Genomic DNA, 19,815 nt, shown 5'->3' with positions numbered 1-19,815 from the left:
TGAGCCGAAGTTGGACAGGCAACCAACTGAGCCACCCAGGTGCCCTCTAAGGTTTTTTAAAGTAAAGCAAATAAATGTTTTTTCAGAAAATTATGGGAGATTATTTCTGAATTAATTGGATCCTGAAATCTGAAGAAGTACATGTCATCTAAATTCTGATTTCCAAATTGTAAACTGCTTGCTTAAAACTAAAGGTACATTAAAAAAAAAAAAAAAAAAGACAAGAAACTGAAGGTACATGTTCTACTTTGATAGCAGTTTAAAGACTAAGTTTGGTCATTTTGTAGAAGGAATCTGTACAAACTTCTAAAATAGCTTTGATCTGAGGAGAAACTGGTAATTTCCCCCTTTAGTGCAAGGGTCAGTGAACTTTTTGTAAAAAACCAAATAGTAGATATATTAGACATTGTCGGCGACATGGTCTCTGGCAGCTATTCACCTCTGCTGTTGTAGCATGAAAGCAGCCATGGATAACATGTAAATGAATGATCTTGATTGTATTCTGTATTTACAAAGACGAGAGGGAGTCTAGACTTGACCCATAGGCCATAGTTTGCCAATTGTTGCTTTAGAGAAACAAAAGTAGGGAATTAGTGGTTTTTAAGAATATACATTGATTGATAGAGAATACACAAAGTAACATATCTATAGAAAAAGCTAATATGAAACAAATAATAAGACTTTCTTTTCCTCTAAATTACTTAGAATATGTAGGATGGCTCCTAAATTATCTTTTATATTCCACTCAGATCTCAATAATCAAGTTTTTTAACTTTTGTGTTTTTTCAGAAAAAATCTTCTAGAGGAAATGTTCAAGCGACTAGTCATTGTTTTGATGTCAAAGTGCTAACACATTTGGTAAATATTTTAAAATACTACTTATCTAATCAAAATACATTATTTCTTAGAATAATCATAATGAAATTGTTCTGGTTTTTATAATTAGAGAATTAAAGAACTTTAGAAACATAAGGTGTACAAAATGTCCAGTTCTAGGAAATTTATTTACCAGAAACATTATTTTAATGAAACCTATTTTGGTGTTTTGCCTCAAGGCTGTTAAAATTTTAGCATCAAGTAGATAGCAATTTATGTATGTATTATATATATATATACGTATATATATATATACATATACATACGTATAGTATACGTATACGTATAGTACATATACATGTATAACATATACGTACATACACATACGTACATGTGTGTGATATTTTGGGTTATAGGTTTTATAAGCAAAGTTGTAGTTCTTAACAACTTAAAATGATGTGTGCAGAGATGTTCCAAGAGTTGTCATATACTTCATTTTGAAGTATATTTATACTGCCTCTGATTTGTTAAAAATCACACAGCATTAGCAATTTTTATATTTTTATATGGTTGTTTTAAATTACACACCTCTTCTTTTCAGAAGTTGAGAATTGGATATCTTGAAGAATAAAAAGTTAAAGCCATTAATTATTCCTAAAAGTATGCATGCAGAACAGGATATTTTTTTTATTGTATGTTATTTTACCTAAGTAAAATAGACTTAAAAGTAATTTTCATAGGAGGCTGTTTTCCTTTCTTTTCCTTCTCTGTGTTTAGCAATAGAGCATTTACTAGATTGTCATTGGACTTAATGCCAATCAACATAGTTCTCAATTTCTCTTGTTAGTACCTTTGAGGTTAGAAGTGTCCCTTGTTTTAAAGCTATTCCTGTACCTGTATGCTTTTTACTAGATATGTAAAACATATACATTAGATATTAAATATATAAAATAAGGCATTGTGTTCCTAAATGGAATAGTTGTATCTAAAGTCTTACTTGTTAGGTTTTTTTTTCACAAAATATTTGTTGAATGTATATAAGGGTTAGGCACTGATTGTGTTAATAATCTCCTTGTTTTAAATTCCTTCATTGCTCTATACTGACTAGTTAGAAAAGTTTCAGAGGTTTGCTTTCTGTGCCTTTAAAATTCTGTTTATTTTCTGAGCCATGTGTCTTGGCCAGTACAGTCGTTTCTCTGTCATTCAGGCAGTCAGAATCCTATCCATACTTTAAGATCTACCCCAAATGCTACCACCACTTCTGTAAAGTTCTTGGTCACCATAACCAGATGGATCTTTTTCTTTTCCAAAATACCATATCAGTGTCACAAAAATTCCTCCAGTTATGACCAAGTTAGGTTCCCAGAGTCTCTTTTTAAGCTAGTTTGTTCCTGAGTCCAAAGAAACCAAAAGTCGTTGATCTTTGTAGCATACAGGTACATTTCCACCAAAAAGGAGTAAGTTAGTCCTTATATCTTTTGAAAACTCTCCTCCATCTGTGTATGTGTGTGTGTGTGTAGTCTTTTATATATAGTCTAGTACTTTGTGGAAAACAGTGCCCTAATTTATACATGTATATGTTAAGAATGTGTTGTATAGGGGCGCCTGGGTGGCTCAGTCGGTTGGGTGGCCGACTTCGGCTCAGGTCATGATCTCGCAGTCTGTGAGTTCGAGCCCCGCGTCGGGCTCTGTGCTGACAGCTCAGAGCCTGGAGCCTGTTTTAGATTCTGTGTCTCCCTCTCTCTGACCCTCCCCTGTTCATACTCTGTCTCTCTCTGTCTCAAAAATAAATAAACGTTAAAAAAAATTTTTTTTAATAAAAATGTGTTGTATATTGTAAGACATATAAATTAGATATTAAATACATAAAAAAGGGCATTATGTTCCAAAATGGAATAGTTTCATTTGTAGTAAAGTTCTGTGTAGTGGATAAAGGAAGCCCAGTATTCCTCCTCCACCCTCACCTTATTGATATATCAATGATCTCTACAAGTATCATAGGATTATTCCAGGTACAGTATGAGCATTATCACCCTGCTGCTTGGTTTGAGGATAAACTTTGTTTTAACCAGTCCTGGAACATTTTGAATTTTTTGGTTTATGACAGATTTTTTACCAATAAGACCTTGACTGTATTAACTTTAAATTCTTTAAAAAACACACGCAAAAAAACCCCAAACTAACTTTGCCTGAATTACATTAGACATTAACTATTCATGTGCTCTCAGTAGCTACATAGTCATGTCTTTCAGTTTCTTCACCATTTTTCCTCCTTTTTTCCTGATTATTATTATTATTATTATTATTGCAGAGGCGCATAGCACTATTCACAAGTTACATGATTTGTGTTTGTTCTTCAGAATTGCCCCTATTTATTCCAGGTATACTTAGAATTTTCATTTTTACTGTGTCCCATTTTGGGGGTTGTGTTTTACTTCAGAGTACATTTAAAATACTCAGAAAATAATATATAATTTAATAAGGAATGTGAAGGCCTTTTAGTAATTTATGGAAGATATTTTCAAACACTTGGTTCAGTCACTTCATGAAATGGCTTATATAATGTTTAAATGTTTCATATAATTAATAATTATTGGCTCTTAGAACTTAAATAGATTTTGTCTTTCAGCTTCTGAATTCAGACCGCAGATCCACAGCCACAGTCCAGATCTGCAGTGGCTCGGTAAACCTTAAGGGTGCCGTGAAATGCAGAGCTTATATTCATAGCAGTAAACCCAAGGTTAAAGATGCTGTGCAGGTACAGAAGGAATAACTGCTGTATGAAAAACAGAAGCATGTTAACATAACTATTCAAAAATCCTAAAATCTTATTTCAGTCTCCGATTTCATAATTATTAATTTGATTTTAACTGATAAAGGTCAAATCTCTTAGCTAATCCAAATGTACCATGTCGTTGGTCCCAAGATTTTCATCTGTAGGATATCTGGTCTATGCCTTTTTTTAAAGTGATGATTATACATATTTATTCAGTGATCCACAGTTTTAATCTAGTAGTACATTTGAAATTATCTCTTCAGAAGGAAGTTAAACTTTATAAATAACAGGAAAAGTATTCATTGGAAATACTATTACCTAGTATTCTATAATCTGGATAATTCAGAAATTTAAAAAATGATGACTGGCACTTTTGTTATAATTATACATTTCCTAATTTGGAACACTAGCTTTATTTGTTTAGACACAAAATTTCATTCATTTATTTGGTTTTAATTAATTATTTAAATGAAGGCTAGGCAAATGTGCTGTTAAACTGTTAATGTGTTAATCATGTTAAAGCAATGGATATTAAAAAAATGGAATGATGTGGGGCGCCTGGGTGACTCAGTCACTTAAGTGACTTGATTTGGGCTCAGGTCATGATTTCATTGTTTGTGGCATGGAGCCAGCCCCACATCAGACTCCACACTATCAGCGATTGGGATTCTCTCTCTGCCCCTCCCCTGAGCTTGCTCTCTATCTCTCTCTCTCTCACTCAAATGCATAAACTTTAACAAAAATGAGATGATGTACCACCAATTATTGTAGTGAACATGATTATACAGGGAGGACAACTATGTTGGGGGGGGGGAGTGGTAATAAAATAATGCAAATCTAAAGTCACGGATTTCATTTCTTATTGTGATTTTTTTTTTATAGGCAATGAAGAGAGATATATTGAATACAGTTGCAGATCGTTGTGAAATACTATTTGAGGATCTGCTTTTGAATGAAGTTCCAGAAAAAAAAGTTATGAGTATAAAATTAAGAACTTTTTATGTGTGTGTTATCAATACAGTAATAGGATGTCAAAATGTAATAGATATGTTATCTTTTGTAACTACTTATATCTGTCTTTTACAACGATATGGCATCTTTTACTTTTTTTAGCAAATGACAATTTTTCAGTTGCCACCCCCCAAAAAAATGTTTGACACACCTTATAATAGCAAATCTGTCAACATTTTTAAAATCTGAGGGAGGATTTTTTTGTAAACTCTGCATGAATTTCTGCCAGAATGGGTAAACTGTATTAACATTTTAAAGCTAATATTATTAAATTAATATCTGGTGTTTAAAAAAAAATTATCCAAAACAAAATATTTATTAGTGTTAAGTATTATATGATAAATTTTTAGTAGGTATTAATTTGTAGTATATATGCAGTTGATCTAAGTTTTTTTGTATACTAATTTATATACTTCTCATTATTACTATAACAAACTTTATTAGATTTGAAAAAGACTGGGTCATTCTGTCTTAACCTTTTATAATTATTCCATCTTTTGAGAAATATAAACTATACCATTTATGTAATTTGTGTTAATAATATATTTTTTTTTACTCAAAAGGAGAATTATAATATTGAGTATGCTTTTTGAAGTTGCACACTTTTCTCTATCTTCCAACCATTCAGGTGTGAGTGCATTTGCAATTCACAGTTGAATATGTATCTAAATGAAACATGTACATTAGCTTGTTAAGGGAATATTTTTATGTTTATAGGAAAATCTTCTCTGTATAACTAACTTCTTTTAGGACTACTGATAGCTAGTATATTAGGTTTGGTGGACTAATTATCTCTTTTATATCCGTAGTATGATAGATTGGTGGAATTGCCAGATTTAATTTAACATTTGTCCTTTCTGTACTTCACAAGTAACCCTGAAGCTCCATTTAGTAATAATGTATAGTTTTGCTGAGACATGAATTTGAATTTTATATGCAGCAGTTGGATTGAGATTTTTGTTTTGTAAAGTATGTAAAACCTGGTCAATTAGTCACCCAGCCTACCAGCCTATCAGCCTCATGTCAGTGTGGCCTTGTGTGTGTGTGTGTGTGTGTGTGTGTGTGTGTGTGTGTGTGTGTGTTTTAATTCATTTACTGTTTTTGAGAGAGAGAGCAAAGGAGGGGCAGAGAGGGAGAGAGAATCCCAAGCAGGCTCTGCACTGTCAGTGCAGAACCCACTGCAGGGCTCAATCTCATGAACTGCTGAGATTATGACCTGAGCCAAAATCTAGAGTCAAATGCAGGGTGCCTGGGTGGCTCAGTCAGTTAAGTATCCAACTCTTGGTTTTGGCTCAGGTCATGATCTCATGATTCATGAGATCGAACCTCCCGTTGGGCTCTGACCTAACAGTGTGGAGGCTGCTTGGATCCTCTCTCTCTCTCTCTCTCTCTCTCTCTCTCTCTCTTTCTCTCTCTCTTTCTCTTTCTCTCTCTCTCCCCCCTTCTCCCTCCCCCACTCATGCACTCTGTCTGGCTCAGACAGAAATAAACTTTAAACTTAAAAAAAAAAAAAGAGAGAGAGAGACTTTTAATAACCTACTGAGCCACCCAGGTGCCCCAGTGTGACCTTGTTTATACTACTTAACTTTGTGTATGTAATAACTCTCCTGGTGCTAAACATTACTTCACTTTCTAAGCAACAGACTGTGCTATAATTGAACTGTGAATTTTAGGATTTTTGGGGACATAGGGATACATTCACCATTAATGCCAAAGACCTACCCTATCACACACTTTAGTTAAATACTCTATTTAGAGCATTTAAAAATGCATTGATATTGTTTTATATTAAGTGAGCTAGTGTTTTGAAATTTTTGGTGATGTTCAAGTAGTAAAATTACTTCTCATAGCAGTTGTGATATGTATACGTTAAGTTTGATATATTAGAAGGTAATGTTACAATCTAATATTATTCCTAAATTTTCAATAAAAATAAAAGTTTTCACTGGTAATTGAGTGGCCTTTGAGACCTTAACTAATTACATTAGCCTGTTATAAGAAACTGTAGCCCAGAATAAAATAATACATTCCTAATTTCAATGTGTGGACAATATACATGCTACAGTAAAAATTGCAGTAATATAATATTACAGCTAGGAGGCAGCCTGGTCAAATAGTAAAATTTTTCTCCCAGTTCTCATATGAAAACAAGATAATAAGCAGAATCTGGTAAGAACACATAATTTTTAAGTCATAGCATTTCCTGTGACACTTAAGGCCACCTTCATCATCTTCTGTTTATAGTTTTATAAAGCTACTACTAGTTTCCTGACAAGGAAATGTAGATTGCTACTAAAGTGAGCCCTAGTTTTCTATTTGATCTGTATATTGGTAGCTTATTTAATCACATCCATTGCTAAAAGAGGTCATTCTTTACACAATATCTCTATCTTTGTTAATAGTTCATTAGAATCATGGTGTTGAGCTAAACAATTATTATGTGTTTATGTAGACCAGTGACTGTATTAAAAATTAGGGGAAGTATTATATTTTACTTTGTGAGTATTCAAAGAATGAAATACTGTTTATTTATATCCAGATTTTTTTTCTATTGATAATTTAAGGCTGTTTGCAAAAAGGTATTACAGTTAACAAGATAACAAGATAAATACTAGCGGTAAGAATGAGGTAAAGGGAAAATGAAAAAGAAAGCAGGATGAAGTTACAGTAAGATTCGTATATAAAACATGTAATCAGCCTAGATCTAGTAAGATGAAGTCAGTGGTAAGATTAGTGTGAAATGTACTATCATGTCCTATACACTTGGTGTAAGTGGGCCACTAATTTGGCTCCAAACTTACATGAAGAAGAGAAATACTATTTTTATAAAATCCATTGCTTGTAAGAAGTACAATAAGAAAGTAAGAAATAAGAAAAACAACTATTTCTGAGACCAGGGACAAAATTCTCTATTGGGTGTTCTTTCATAGGACAGTGGATATTACAAGAATGTATAACTAACAGTATCTTCACACTGAAGGCAGTGGGTAAGTTTACATTTCATAGGAGCATCATGGAGTCCCTTGCAGAGGCCAGGGGTGTTAAGGTAAAGCAGAATTCAATAAGAGCAATTTTGTGTAAGATCAATTAGAAAATGAAAAGACCTTTTAGGTTTTGTTTTTATTAGTGTATATTTTCATATACTTATCAAAATATATCACTGATCCTAGTGACAGACCCATCTAAATATTGATAATGTTCCTTCTCCATTTAGATTCTGAAAAAGAGTTTCACATCCTCCCTCACCGAGTTTTTGTCCCCATTCCGGGATCCACTATAATGTTATGTGATTATAAATTTGGTGATGAGTCAGCTGAAGAAATGAGAGACCATTTTATAGAGATGTTAGATCATATGATTCAAATAGAAGATTTGGAAATTGCAGAGGAAATAAACACAGGTAATTATATAATGTTACTTAAGAACATCATTAAACTTTTTCTAAGATTACCTATGAGGCATCTAGCTTAAATATGTCTTTAGATTTCTTTGATACTAGTTCTGTTTGATATTTTCAAGGCATTTAAAAATGTGTCTGTTTAATTTCTACATATGATGAACATGTAGTCAGTGTTTTCTTGGAAAATTCTACCAAAATTTAAGATACTTAAAATTTTTCTAAGCCTAGCAAGTAGATCTTCATTAAAAAAATTCATCCTTAAATAAGTGGAAATATATAGCTCTTAAGGTATTTGTTTTATTATATGGAAAGTTTTCTTAAAATTCATTATCTTAATATTTGGTTAAGCATAATGTCGCAGTGTTTTTTGAACACTTTATTAAACATCTTTTTCATATATTGGCCTCTATTTTCTTGTCTCTTTCTTATAATTGGGATACTAAGCTGAAAAAGGCAGTTCCAAACATTGGATCAACCTTATTTTTATAGAGCACAGATTTGCCATAGCATCTAATTATGTAACATAATTTCTTCCCCTGTCACTTTCACATTTGACCTTACATTTTAGAAGGCTGTTTTTGTTTTGTTTTGCTTTGCTTTGTTTTTGTTTTGTTTCTAGTGAAGGCAGGATATGAAAACATATCTATAAATAAGTATATAAGAGTGTATAGCAGGCTTCCTGAAACATTTAAAAATATGTGATGAAACATATTAAACATATTTAAACATGTTATTTAAACATATTAAACATGTTTAAACATATTAAACAGACGAACATTTAAAAATATGTGATTTTCTTTTTATGCTGGTAATCTAGTATAGAGATGGATTAACTTGAGTAGGAAGAGTTTAACATTACAAACACAAAGGAACAAAACAGCAACTTGGAAAGTTTAGCTGTGTATACTTAAATGTATCCTGTGTCAAACTCATGATTTCTAGATTAAATGTTTTTCTAGTATTATATGATGTATTGAAGATACTACTTCATTATGGGAAATGTGCTTGTTTACGGAGTCTGCACTGTTTTTGAAATGTACATAAATCCCAAATTAGTGTTTGAATGATTACTTTAAAAAATTTTCTTTTAATTTATTTATCTTGAGAGAGAAAGAGAGAACATGATCAGGGAAGGGGCAGTGGGAGAGGGAGATAATTCCAAGCAGGCTCTGCACTGTGGAGCCTGATGCTGGACTCAGTCTCACAAACTGTGGGATCGTGACCTGAGCCAAAATCAAAAGTCAGACGCTCAACCGTCTGAGCCACCCAGGCACCCCTGATTGATTATTTTTGATTGCCTATTATGTGTTAAGCATGAGGGTTCTAGAGATCAAATATATAGTCCTGACTATTAGAAGCTCATGGTATAGTGGGAAATAGAGAAAAATGAGTTATTCTAAAACAAGGTGACTAGTTCTATAATAGAGGGATGAACAGAATTATCAGAACATTCAGCACAGGCATTATCCTTGTCTGGGATTAGAAAAAATCTGAGAGCATTTGTGTTCATTCTGTGACATTTGAGTTCATTTTGAATGATGAATGCACTAAAAGTAAATCTAGGTTTTTTTTAGGAATTGAACACTAGCATCAGATGTATTGTGGCCAAGAATATGACTTGTCTAGAATTATATTAGTTTTGCTTCATCAAGTTTTTGTTGAATTAGAAGGAATGATTTGGTAATTAGCATATTTAATAACAAAATAACATATTCCCAAATTATGGGACAGGGTAAAAACAAACATTTTAGTAGAAAAATCAAGTGCTTTTTCATTAGTATTCTATTGGTTTAGAACTATATTCACTTATTCACTTCTTTATTTCTCAATTTATTTGTCACTCATTTATTCATTTATTAGTTTACTAAAAAATATTAGATGCATAATTTTATGGAGATAATATTTTAACTGAGTCCAGGTGTGCCACTTACATCTGTGTGACTTTAAACAATTCACCTCTGAACCCCAGATTCTCTTGGGGTTGATATGAGAATTTAATATAAATGTTAGGGAAAATACTTTCTAAACAAAAAGAGATACATAACTGTAAGATGATATTAACTAGCATTATTATAAAACTTTTAAAAAATGAACCTTCTGAATTATAATGAAAAATGTTAACATAAAGTATAAAAGTAGTATTTTATGGTATACATAGATTTTCCTAAATATTTGAAATTAGGGTTTTTGTGTAAAATCATAAAAAGTGGAGTTCAGTTGTTCAAGTTCAAAAATTAAAATCAATTACTGTACATTTAGGGGTGTTAAACTTGTTATAAGTTTCTGGCTTAATTTTCTAAGTATTTGGTGTTGTTATTTGCTGATTATTATTATTTCTATACTATAATATACTTGCCAAGTAGTTGCTATGTTTGAAATACATATTTTGCCAGGTAAGTACCTTAAAATAACATACTTTTAAATGACTTAAGGGATGAAGAACAATTTGTTTGTAAAAATGACTCACTTAAGGTGAGGGATAACTGTGGCTTTAGAATTTCTTAGGTGTGTTAGTCATCTCCTACTAGATATTAATAACTCAGATGTATTTTATCTACAGTATCAGCTAAAAATTTGGAGACCTACCTTTAAAATCTGGTGAAACTCATCTTTGCCAATTGTGTCTTTTTATTAGAGCTAATTAATTGTTGTTTGGTTAAACATTGATAATTATGAAGGAAAGAGAAGTACTAATGAACATGTATTTTTACGACTACATCACTGGTTATAGTGAAACCTCATTACTTTAGTATTCAGGGATGGGGAAGAAGACCACTAAGGAGTTCAAGTCCTAACATTTTATTTTAAGCATCTAAACAGTCCTAACTATCAATAGCTTGGAATAAAATTGATCACATTGATAACTTAGCATGCATTCATTATGGCTCTTGTTTTTTCTTGTTTGTTGACAGTTGCTCTACTTTCTCACATGATTAATTTGGGGCTTGTCTGAAGTTAAAATTACCTGGTTTTAAGGAATGATTAAGATCTAACTTCCTATCGAATCATGTTATTTGCATTTAAATTTCAGATACTAGGAAAATGACATAATGTCTGAGATTTGAATTAAAGTCCTAAAAGTCCCCACCAAAAACAAGCACAAATAAGTTGTTATGGCTCTGCTTCTGTAAATGATCTCAGATTTGTATCGAAGCAATATGATTTTGTATGACAGATTCAAAATGGAAATAGAGCAATGAAATATCTTTTTTTAGAGAAGTAACTTATTTGTGCAGAGGATTTGACATTACTAGAGCATGACTTTTGCAGGTAACAATTCAATGTTAAATGCATAAGCAACATCATGACAAAACCATTTTTGTGCTCTTTAAATACAAGTACTCAAGTAAAAAAAAATCCTTTAGCAAATAAGTTTAATTTCTGCTTCATCCATTATTTTTATTTGTTATCAGATACAAGGATTTTAGTGGCCCCCCAAAAAAAGTTTTTTTTTATTTTATTTACTAATAGAAATTATTTATTTTATTTACTGACAGAAAAGCCAGAGTTGTGTGTGTGTGCTACCATGAATAAAAGTGTGCTGTGCATTCAACCTTTTGATCTATAGGTGAAGTTAGGGGAAATATAAAGTTAGGGGTGGGCTAATGTAATCTAGAACTAAAGTGTTAGAGCCCTTGAGAAAACTAGAAAACTGGAAATATAGAAGACTGAATGGTTCTAGAGATAATTCATGATAAGAGTTTGTTAGCCTTTGCAACCAATGTGATATGGGAGAAAAAAAAAGAGAAGGGGGTTTTGTGTTAGTCTTTAAAGTACTTTCATCATATGCTTGAAGAGGGAAAAAAGAAACCGTGATAGCCTAGATTGTAATGAAGTAGTTGCTAAAGATGATTTCTGAAAATGACAGTAAACTTATCTTCATGGGAAATTGGTAAAAATAGGCATTTTTTTCTTTCTCTTTCATCCATTTTGGTACCACAAATAACTGTTTCCATAAGTTTATGTATCATACTTGTGAGCCTGTGCGGTTATATTGAGATATAAAGATGTCTGTAAAGACATTTTAAATCCAGGAAATTATCTATTTTACCTTGAATTTATTTTTTTTTCAATATATGAAGTTTATTGTCAAATTGGTTTCCATACAACACCCAGTGCTCATCCCAAAAGGTGCCCTCCTCAATACCCATCACCCACCCTCCCTTCCCTCCCTCCCCCCATCAACCCTCAATTTGTTCTCAGTTTTTAAGAGTCTTTTATGCTTTGGCTCTCTCCCACCCTAACCTTTTTTTTTTTTTTTCCCCTTCCCCTCCCCCATGGGTTTCTGTTAAGTTTCTCAGGATCCACCTAAGAGTGAAAACATATGGTATCTGTCTTTCTCTGTATGGCTTATTTCACTTAGCATAACACTCTCCAGTTCCATCCATGTTGCTACAAAGGGCCATATTTCATTCTTTCTCATTGCCACGTAGTACTCCATTGTCATTTTACCTTGAATTTAAACAGTAGTTACTGTCTCTCTGTGTTCTCTTTGTAAACAAAGGTATCAACATGGAGCAGATGCTTTCAGATAGTTCCCTAGAGCTCTATAGAACAGCATTTGATTACCACCTCTGAGGGAAGGAAGGGAGTCTGGCTTCAGGATCCCTCCATTCTTGTTTTAGCTGCGTAATTCTATTTTCATCTATTTTACATGCTGGGATTTTCTGTCAGATTCTTTAGCACTAGGAAAAAACATGAAAACCACTGGTCTATGTGATCTCTAAGGATGTTCTTAGTTCAGACACTTTTTTTTTTTTAAGTTTATTTACTTTGAGAGATATGCACTCTGGTTAGAGGTGGGAGGAGGGGCAGAGAGGAGAAAGAGAATCCTAGGCAGGCTCTGTGCCAGTGCGGGGCTCAGTGCCACGAACTGTGAGATCATGACCTGAGCTGAAGTCAGGATTCGGATGCTTAACTGATTGAACCACCCAGGCGGCCCTTTAGTTGAAACACTTTTTTTAATCAATGTTAAATAAATTCAGCTAAACCAACCTACATAAATTATTGCTAGTATAATGAAATAGAGAACTTGTATTTGAATCCTCAGTCTGCTATCCATTACCCTCAAATATGCACTTAACTTCCCAGGTCCTATTTTCCATCTGTAAAATGGGATAAAGAGTTGCCTTGCTTAACATTGAGTTGTTTTAAGGTCAAATTTATGATCATATTTTGCTTGAATACAGTAGTCCCTTCTTATTTGCAGAGGATAAGTTCTAAGACCCCCAATAGAAGCCTGAAACTGCAGATAGTACCAAACTCTCTATACTGTGTTTTTCCCTATGTATATGTACTTGTGATAAAGTTTAGTTTATAAATTAGGCACAGTAAGAGTTTACAATGATAACTAACAATAAAATAGAACAGTCATAACAGTATACTATTAAAGAAGTTATGTGCATGTGTTCTTTCTTTTTCTCCAAATATCTTCTTGTATTTATACTCCCCCCTTGTGATGATATGAGATGATAAAATGTCTCATGAGATAAAGTGAGGTGAATGACGCAGGCATTGTGACCAAGGATTAGGCTACTGTTGACTTTTGATGCTGTGTCAGAAGATCATCTGCTGTTGGACTGCAGTTGACTGCAAGTATCTGAAAGATACTTATCTGCAGATAAGAGGGTACTACTATATGTCAGGGCACCCCGGTGGCTCAGTCAGTTAAGCATCCAACTCTGGATTTCAGCTCAGGTCATAATCTCACGGTTTGTGAGTTGAAGCCCCTTTCGGGCTCTGCGCTGACAGTGTGGAAGCCTGTTTGGAGTTCTCTTTCTCCCTCACTCTCTGCTCCTCTCGCAAAATAAACGTGAAAAAATTTAAAGGGTACAACTACATATCAAATTTCAGGTTAGATCCAGTCAGCAAACTTTTTCTTTATAGGTCCAAATAGTAAATATTTTAGGCTTTGTGGGGCACATAAAGTCTGGCCCATGGGCTGCAATTTGCAAATCCCTGCTTTTATTATTAATATCTAATTATTTGAAGTTCTTAATTGTCAAACCATCAATAAGAACGATAGAAATTAATCCCAATTAAGAGTGAAGGTTACCCTGCTCCTATCTGGTTTGATTTTTGGTATCAGTTTATTTCTACTACCATATAGTCAATGAATTATAATTTGTGGGAGTCACTCAGAACTAGCTCTATGGCTGTTTGATTTCAGTCAGTTATAAAATTACATACAGGATTTTAAAAATTGTCATCTTAACATACATTCCATGAGATTGAATTGGCCTGCATTTGATAATGAGCAAATACATTGTGTTATTAAAAAAAGTCAAGTTGAAGGAAAATGGAGCTTGTTGTATATGCTCTTTATAGTATTCTTTAAAATTAATTTTAAAATGGTAATTCTCATTTAGGAATTATTATTAAATTATTATTATCCTCTTGCAGCTTGTATGAGGTACTCTGTGAATACTGAAGCTTCATTGGACAGCACAGATGATGAACATCCTGAAAAACCAATTAAAACTAGAATAATACTGAAAATTCAGCAAAACATAGGTATTTAATTTCTTTTATAACATTGAAAAAATATTTTGAATTTTGAGTTTTCTTATTATTTTAAAATTATTTCCATTCCATTTTTGCTTTCTTAGAAGTACTGGTTTAAGGAGTATTTGAGTATTATGGAAAGTGCTAGATCCTGGAGATGGAAAGATTTATAAATAATGCATTATCTCAAGTGCCCTCGAACATGATACTTTCTGTTAATTTTTTTGGTGTTTTTAGAAGAAAAACATGTTGAGTTTTGGGACTCAGTTAGTATAGTTGGGCCAGTGCTTTGCAAACTGGTGTTCTTTGCAAAACTGTTACCGTAGAAGATTTTGGTATGTATTCTATGAAATAGGTCAAATGCAAGTCTGGAAATTTATAATGAATTTCAAAATTTTATTTATTTATTCATTTATTCATTTATTTATTTATTTATTTATTAAATATATGAAATTTATTGTCAAATTGGTTTCCGTACAACACCCAGTGCTCATCCCAACAGGTGCCCTGCTCAATACCCATCACCCACCCTCCCTTCCCTCCCACCCCCTCATCAACCCTCAGTTTGTTCTCAGTTTTTAAGAGTCTCTTATCCTTTGGCTCTCTCCCACTCTAACCTCTTTTTTTTTTTTTTTCCTTCCCCTCCCCCATGGGTTCCTGTTAAGTTTCTCAGGATCCACATAAGAGTGAACACGTATAGTATCTGTCTTTCTCTGTATGGCTTATTTCACTTAGCATCACACTCTCCAGTTCCATCCACGTTGCTACAAAGGGCCATATTTCATTCTTTCTTATTGCCATGTAGTACTCCATTGTGTATATAAACCACAATTTCTTTATCCATTCATCAGTTGATGGACATTTAGGCTCTTTCCATACTTTGGCTATTGTTGAGAGTGCTGCTATAAACATTGGGGTACAGGTGCCCCTATGCATCAGTACTCCTGTATCCCTTGGGTAAATTCCTAGCAGTGCTACTGCTGGGTCATAGGGTAGGTCTATTTTTAATTTTTTGAGGAACCTCCACACTGTTTTCCAGAGTGGCTGCACCAGTTTGCATTCCCACCAACAGTGCAAGAGGGTTCCGCTTTCTCCACATCCTCACCAGCATCTGTAGTCTCCTGATTTGTTCATTTTGGCCACTCTGACTGGCGTGAGGTGATATCTGAGTGGTTTTGATTTGTATTTCCCTGATGAAGAGCGACGTTGAGCATCTTTTCATGTGCCTGTTGGCCATCCGGATATCTTCTTTCGAGAAGTGTCTATTCATGTTTTCTGCCCATTTCTTCACTGGGTTATTTGTTTTTCGGGTGTGGAGTTTGGTGAGCTTTTTATAGATTTTAGATACTAGCCCTTTGTCCGATATGTCATTTGAATTTCAAAATTTTAAAGGCTCCAAGAAGTGTGGCAGTCACTTTAACATTGTTCAGACTTACTAATGGAAGAACATGTAGACTGTTAAGTGGAATGCCAATTTGAAAAATGCTTTGTAAGCATTAAGACTTTTGACTGAGAGAAGTTAGGAAATTTAGTTGTTTTTGTTGTCACTTACTCATTAGCTGATTACCCAAATTCTTTGTACCAAAGGGTGTGTATATGTGTGGGTCTGTGTCTGGACTTCTCTGGTCAGTTTGTTTTGGTTAACTTACAATTATCAGAAAAAAAATGAATAAAAATAAAAGTTACCAGCACAGGCTTACTAATTCTTAGATTTTATAACGGTGGAATCTGAGTTTTTGTAGTTTTAATAGCTACACAATTGACTTTGCCTTGTAACGTTTGAGACACACTGCTCATTGGAGCTCTCTTATGGTTTAAGCTAGTTACCATGAGATGGCTTGGATGTCATTGTACATATTTATTTTATTTAATTAATTTATTTTTTAAAACTTTATTTAAATCCAACCAATTAATATATAGTGTAATAATGGTTTCAGGAATAAAATTCAGTGATTCATCACTTACATATAAAACCCAGTACTCATCTCAACAAGTACCCTCTTTAGTACCCATCACCCATTTAGCCCACCCCCTCTACCACCCCTCCAGCAACCCTCAGTTTGTTCTCTGTATTTAAGAATCTCTTATGGTTTGTCTCCTGCTCTGTTTTTATCTTATTTTTCTTTTCCTTCCCCTATGTTCATCTGTTGTGTTTCTTAAATTCCACATATGAGTGAAATCATATGGTATTTGTCTTTTCTCTGACTGACTTATTCAGTGTACATATTTATAGAAGGCTTTTTGGGGCACGTGGGTGGCTCAGTCAGCTAAGCATCCGATTTCAGCTCAGGTCATGATCTGATGGTTCGTGGGTCAAGCCCCACATCAGGCTCTGTGCTGACAGCATAGATTCTGTCTCTCTCTGCTCCTCTCCCACTCATACTATGTCTCCCTTTCTCTCAAAAATAAATAAACATTAAAAAATTAAAAATAAAAAAAAGAAAGAAACCTTTTCAAGTATGTGTGAGTCTTTCTCTTAGGTGTGTACATATGTGTTAAAGAGACATGCTTTTTTTTTTTTTAGGGTTTTGTTTGCTAAGTGGTGAAGTACATGGTTACCAGTTCAACCTTGGCAAGCTGTTCAACTTACAGCTGTATTTTCCTCCTCAGACTTTGCTGGCTTTTAGTACATATATATGTGTGTGTGGAAGTATATGTGTTTGTGCATGTGTGTCTCGTTGAGGCGCATCAGTCACCTGCATTTCAGAGCTGAGGATCAGTTAAGCCTTTCTTTGGCTCATCCCATTTCCACGTGTTTTGTGTTTGTTTTACTTGTAGGTGTGATTGCAGCGGTTGCAGTTGCAGTCCTTGCTGCGGGGATCTCCTTTCACTACTTCAGTGATTAGGGTGAGACACAAAGAGCTTCCTGATCATCCAGAGAACACTGACCAACAATTATGAATCATAAAGATGCAGACCATCCATCTACATTTCAGACAGTAGCAGCCAGATCTGCTGCCAATAATGCCTACTAGGTGTGTTTCTGACTAAATGGAAATCACTAGCTGCCTCATTTAGCCCTGCTTATATTATAGATGGCTCAGGCTTGCAAAAATAAAGTTGTGCATATAGATGGAAGTTGCATGTCACAAATCCTTATTATCTATTTTTAAAAATGTTCAAAATGATGGCTTACTTTCATAGATTTTAGTCCTCTTGATCTGGATTGCATATTGATCAGGATATTGAAAACTTGAATAGTCAGGGTTGACTGTATATCTTAGTAATAGAATAACTGGAGAAATTTCTAAGAAGTGGGGCAACTACCTATTAGGTGAACGCATACTCTAGGACCTTTCTAAGGCATACTCAGTTACAAAATACTGATTGAGTTCTGGTCAAGGGATAAGGCAACCTTTTCAGAGAGGTTTGAGTTGGTAAGGATTGCCATAAATCATGTGCTTTCTCAGGTTAGCATATCATACATGTTTTAATATATTAGACATTTACTTCTAGTGGTACATTAGACTAGGTACTACAAAACTAAATCCTGAATGAAACCTACTTTTGAATGCATTAATCAGCTCAAAGACAGTAGGGAAGTTTCTGAGAATCATACCTCTATTTTGACTCCCCCACAAAAATGAACACATTTTGAGTTGGGAATTGTGAATATTAAACATGCAAGTGGGCAGTGGTTACTCAGATGGCAAATACTAGTTGCAACACTGCCAATATGCAATTTGCCTTTAACTAGAAACAAGGAGATGAATCTGAATCTGACATGCTGTCCTAGCCAGTACAGTTGAAGTTGCTACCCAGTTTATAGTATCCTATAAATACTTCTGGCAGAAGCAAGATACAGCCTCAAGATTTCCATAGATTATGATAAAGCAGTATAGATTACCAGTGCAAATCGAAACCAGCTAGCATGAGAAAGCTCCCATAGAAATAATAAGCTTTGGATTCAGTTCTCCAAGGTCTCATCACCAACTTCTATGGAAGATGGAACCACAGGCACAAATGAGAACTAAAGAACTGCTAAAAATGAAAAAAATGTTACTTGAAATTAAAAAAAACCCAAAACCTCAAGCATGTTGAATATCATGTTAGACTCAACTGAAGACACAATAAATAAACTGTAAGTGAGTTCTAAAGAAATTATCCAGTGCTCAGCAAGGAGAAACAAGGAACGAGGAAATAAAAATATTAAAGAGAAGTTAAGAGATATGGAGAGAAGAATTACAAAGACTAGAAGTATTACGAGGAAAGAATAGAGAGGGGTGGAGGAGTGGCAATATTTGAAGATAACTATTTTCCAGATTTGTTGGAAAAATATGACTTCATGATTTCAGGAAACGTATTATATCTCAGGCATATCTGGATCAAATCCATGCCTAACCCAAAGTATTAGAACAAAAAGGTAACCAAATACAAGATTTTAAAAGCAATCAAAGGGACAAAAAGATCACCAATGAAGGCAAGACAGTCACATACTTAGTAGGCTTCTCAATAGCAACAATGTACCCAAAAGATGATGGATTCAAAATTATGAGAAAAACTAATTATCAACTTAGAATTTATATGAAGCAAAACTGAAATGTTCTGATGAAAAACAGATTTTTGCCATCAACAGACTTTCGCTAAAGAAACTGCAAAAGGATGATCTTCAAGAAGGAAAATGATTCCGTAAGGATGATCTGAAATTGAAGCACTAGTGAACAAATAAAGTGATAAACATGTAAATCAAGTGTTGTTAATATAAAACAATTGTAATGAAAAAAGTGTTTTTAAGAAGTAAAACTGTAAAAAAAAATGTAAAACTAAATAAACATTTTATGCAACATGAATGTGGACTTCTAAAATAGGATATAATTGAAAAACTGGATAGTAGCTTATAAGATGGAAGGAGGGTGGTTAGAATTAAAGTGTTCTGAGGTGCCTTTATTATTCAGAAAGTGGTTGAAGATACTGTTTAAAGCATGTTGAATATATATGGTAAAATTTCAAGTGTAACTGCTAAAAATAGTAGATAGGGAATGAATCATTGCAAAGGATAAGAAGTTTAAAATAATGGAATAGGAATACAGTAACAGTACAAAAGGAAGAAATTAGGGGTGGAGAAGGGCAAAATAGATAAAATCATAGTAACAAGTTAAGTAATACTATTAAACTTGAATAGACTAAACCCAGTTCAACAACAGACTGATTAAGTTTTTAAAATCCAGCTGTAGGCTAGGTTTTTTAAAAGATGAAAACACAGACAAATAAAATTTGTCTAGCTTTGGTGATATTAAATCCAAATTAGATTTTATGGTAGTATTATTAAAGATGGAGAAAGCCACCAAATGATAAAAGGATCAATTCA

General features: G+C 33.6%; 1 protein-coding gene across 1 annotated transcript in view; it reads left to right on the top strand.

Moving 5' to 3' along the window:
- Window positions 1-19,297, top strand: part of ODR4 (odr-4 GPCR localization factor homolog) — a 34,616-nt gene extending 15,319 nt beyond the window's left edge. The window contains exons 9-14 of the mRNA XM_081791864.1: window positions 790-858; window positions 3,446-3,574; window positions 4,475-4,565; window positions 7,818-8,003; window positions 14,406-14,516; window positions 17,286-19,297. Of these exons, the coding sequence (XP_081647990.1) occupies window positions 790-858; window positions 3,446-3,574; window positions 4,475-4,565; window positions 7,818-8,003; window positions 14,406-14,516; window positions 17,286-17,353 (654 nt within the window). The 3' untranslated portion in view covers window positions 17,354-19,297. The remainder of the gene's footprint in view (window positions 1-789; window positions 859-3,445; window positions 3,575-4,474; window positions 4,566-7,817; window positions 8,004-14,405; window positions 14,517-17,285) is intronic.
- The last annotated feature ends 518 nt before the right edge of the window (window positions 19,298-19,815 follow it).

The sequence above is a fragment of the Panthera onca genome, chromosome F1, assembly GCF_046562875.1.
Source record: "Panthera onca isolate mPanOnc1 chromosome F1, mPanOnc1 haplotype 2, whole genome shotgun sequence".
Lineage (NCBI taxonomy): Eukaryota > Metazoa > Chordata > Mammalia > Carnivora > Felidae > Panthera > Panthera onca.
The sequence above is the reverse complement of the archived record's forward strand: the minus strand, read 5'-3'. Positions and strand labels throughout refer to the sequence as shown.